Here is a 2,166-nt window from a genome sequence, read left to right as displayed (position 1 = left end):
AGTTACAACAACAAATAATTTCCCTTTGGGATTAATAAAGTATTTTTGAATTGAATTGAATGTAGTCCCTCCAAATAGCCTACAATTAGGGGATACAAACACTTCCTCTTTCATAATACTGGGTGACTAAAATTTAAATTGCCAGTTAAATTTTTAATTAAATAAATAAATGCCATAATAATTGCACATTAATGGAAATAATATAAATTCAAATTGTAAATAATAGATGTTTTTAAGACTAATTTTTAACCATATTTTCTACTACTGTATATATTTTTCAGAGTTCACCAAGCAAGACTGTTTTATCACCATTAACCTGTATAATTTGATGACACCTGGTCTATGTAATCCACTTTAAATTACCCTTTTTTTAGGAAACCTTACCTGAATAAATATTTTTGCCTGTGTGAGATTATCTCAGTGATAAACATATTATTACTCCAAACTGAACTCAAGCAAACCATTTATTTGAGCATTAATTTATTGTGTTACTTATTTCATAACCATATGCCACAGCTCTTCACAGTTTTTCCACAAACTTCACAAACAGGGTCTTGGTTGTTTTTGGAGCTGAAATAGCTCCACACGTGACTTTGTGTACGCTCCGCCATTATTTATGTTTACAGTCTGACTGACTGACCACGGCAAGCAGTGTGCCACTCCGCTTACATGCATTGCACCACTGGCAGAAGAAAAAGTAGTTCCCACCAACCATGTATCATTTAGACAAGATCTCAAGAGTTTACTTTCCCCTACCTTCCTGTTAATGACATGCATTACCTGAAATGACTGAAGTATCAAAACCATCGATATTTTGAGTTAAGAATCGATTCCAGAGCGCAGCCTCTGGAGTGTAGTATCGATATTTTATATCGATCCGCACATCGCTACTTCTCAGTGGTGTACCTGTGACCCTTCCTAGATCGATGGGCAGAAAAGTTGCTTCTCTGAGGTCACTGCTATTGTCATTCCACCCTGACATTGTGTTTACACACTCTCCCGAGCAGCAAACTGACCAAACACCTGCTTTACTGATGAAAATCAACCGATCATAATTTCCCTGATCTATAGATCTGCTGTGTAACACAGTTCAGAGTTCAGATGTTGCAGTTTTAAGGAACACAATCACTTCTAAGTCCTGTTCTCTGCCGAAACTAGACCTGGTCTAAGAACGTACTGAAGACCACTGCAGAGACATCTGTCGACAGATTATAAATGATCTGTAATAAAATATCTGTACTCTGAAGTTATTCATTCATTCATTCAGTCATGACATGAAGGCCACTAATGTTTTAATTTGTTTTACAACATATTCTAATAAATGAGAAGTTAAATAACCTCTTCTTAACATTAATATTACTGTCCCCCTCCTGGACTTTACCCTGAACTAGTAAACAGAAGACGGTCTTATTATTTGCTTGTAAGAACCGTCCGTGCTCGATCTTCCTTCTTCCTCACACTTCTCCGGACAAACTGCTGCGCGTTCATGAGCTCACGCGTTCAGAAATGACTGGAAACTGAAGAAAAGAAAGATTCTCACGATTTACTCCTCTGCGACACACATAACTCAGCCGGACGATGGCAGCCATGTTGATCAACCCACCAAGGTTATCATGTCACCCGGAAGTACTAACGTTTCGACAGCGCCATCAATGGCTGCTGCGGCGCAGGAATTTCGGCCGCCATCTTGGAGCGGTCGTCCTTATTTGGTTAAAGCAGAAGATGTTTCAGCATTTCGCAGCTTATTTCTGTTCAAATCGATGGACTGTTGACGTCAGGTCTCGGGGGATAACTTTTCACAAGTAAGATGAACATACTATTGTGAGTATTTTGTGAATAGAATATTACTGTACTGTATTTATGTCCACCAGCTGATGTTATGTTCAGTGTAACAGCGTTCAGTTCAGTGTTCAGCTGCAATGAAGCTAACTGAGATCTGATGACAGGAATATTTTTCTAACAAGCATACTCACAATTTCTGTAGCATTGGTTCATTATCAACAGATATGCATCAGAATTAGAGTTTTGTTTAAGTTCTAGGATATATAAAAAAAATAAAACTAGTGAGAATATAGGAAATAGAAAATAAGATTGACCTCCTCTGTACAATGTTTTTGTGTAGACACAAATCTCCTGTTTTCATTTTAAAGGTTTCCCAAAGAACAA

General features: G+C 37.5%; 1 protein-coding gene across 1 annotated transcript in view; it reads right to left on the bottom strand.

Annotated features, from left to right (window-relative positions):
* The window catches only part of LOC119411060 (succinate dehydrogenase [ubiquinone] cytochrome b small subunit B, mitochondrial), a 10,893-nt gene extending 9,295 nt beyond the window's left edge, over window positions 1–1,598 (bottom strand). The window contains exon 1 of the mRNA XM_037677981.1: window positions 1,541–1,598. Within this exon, the coding sequence (XP_037533909.1) occupies window positions 1,541–1,589 (49 nt within the window). The 5' untranslated portion in view covers window positions 1,590–1,598. The remainder of the gene's footprint in view (window positions 1–1,540) is intronic.
* Window positions 1,599–2,166: the final 568 nt, after the last annotated feature.

Source organism: Nematolebias whitei, chromosome 6, assembly GCF_014905685.2.
Source record: "Nematolebias whitei isolate Nwh7 chromosome 6, NemWhi1, whole genome shotgun sequence".
NCBI classification, from domain to species: domain Eukaryota; kingdom Metazoa; phylum Chordata; class Actinopteri; order Cyprinodontiformes; family Rivulidae; genus Nematolebias; species Nematolebias whitei.
The sequence above is the reverse complement of the archived record's forward strand: the minus strand, read 5'-3'. Positions and strand labels throughout refer to the sequence as shown.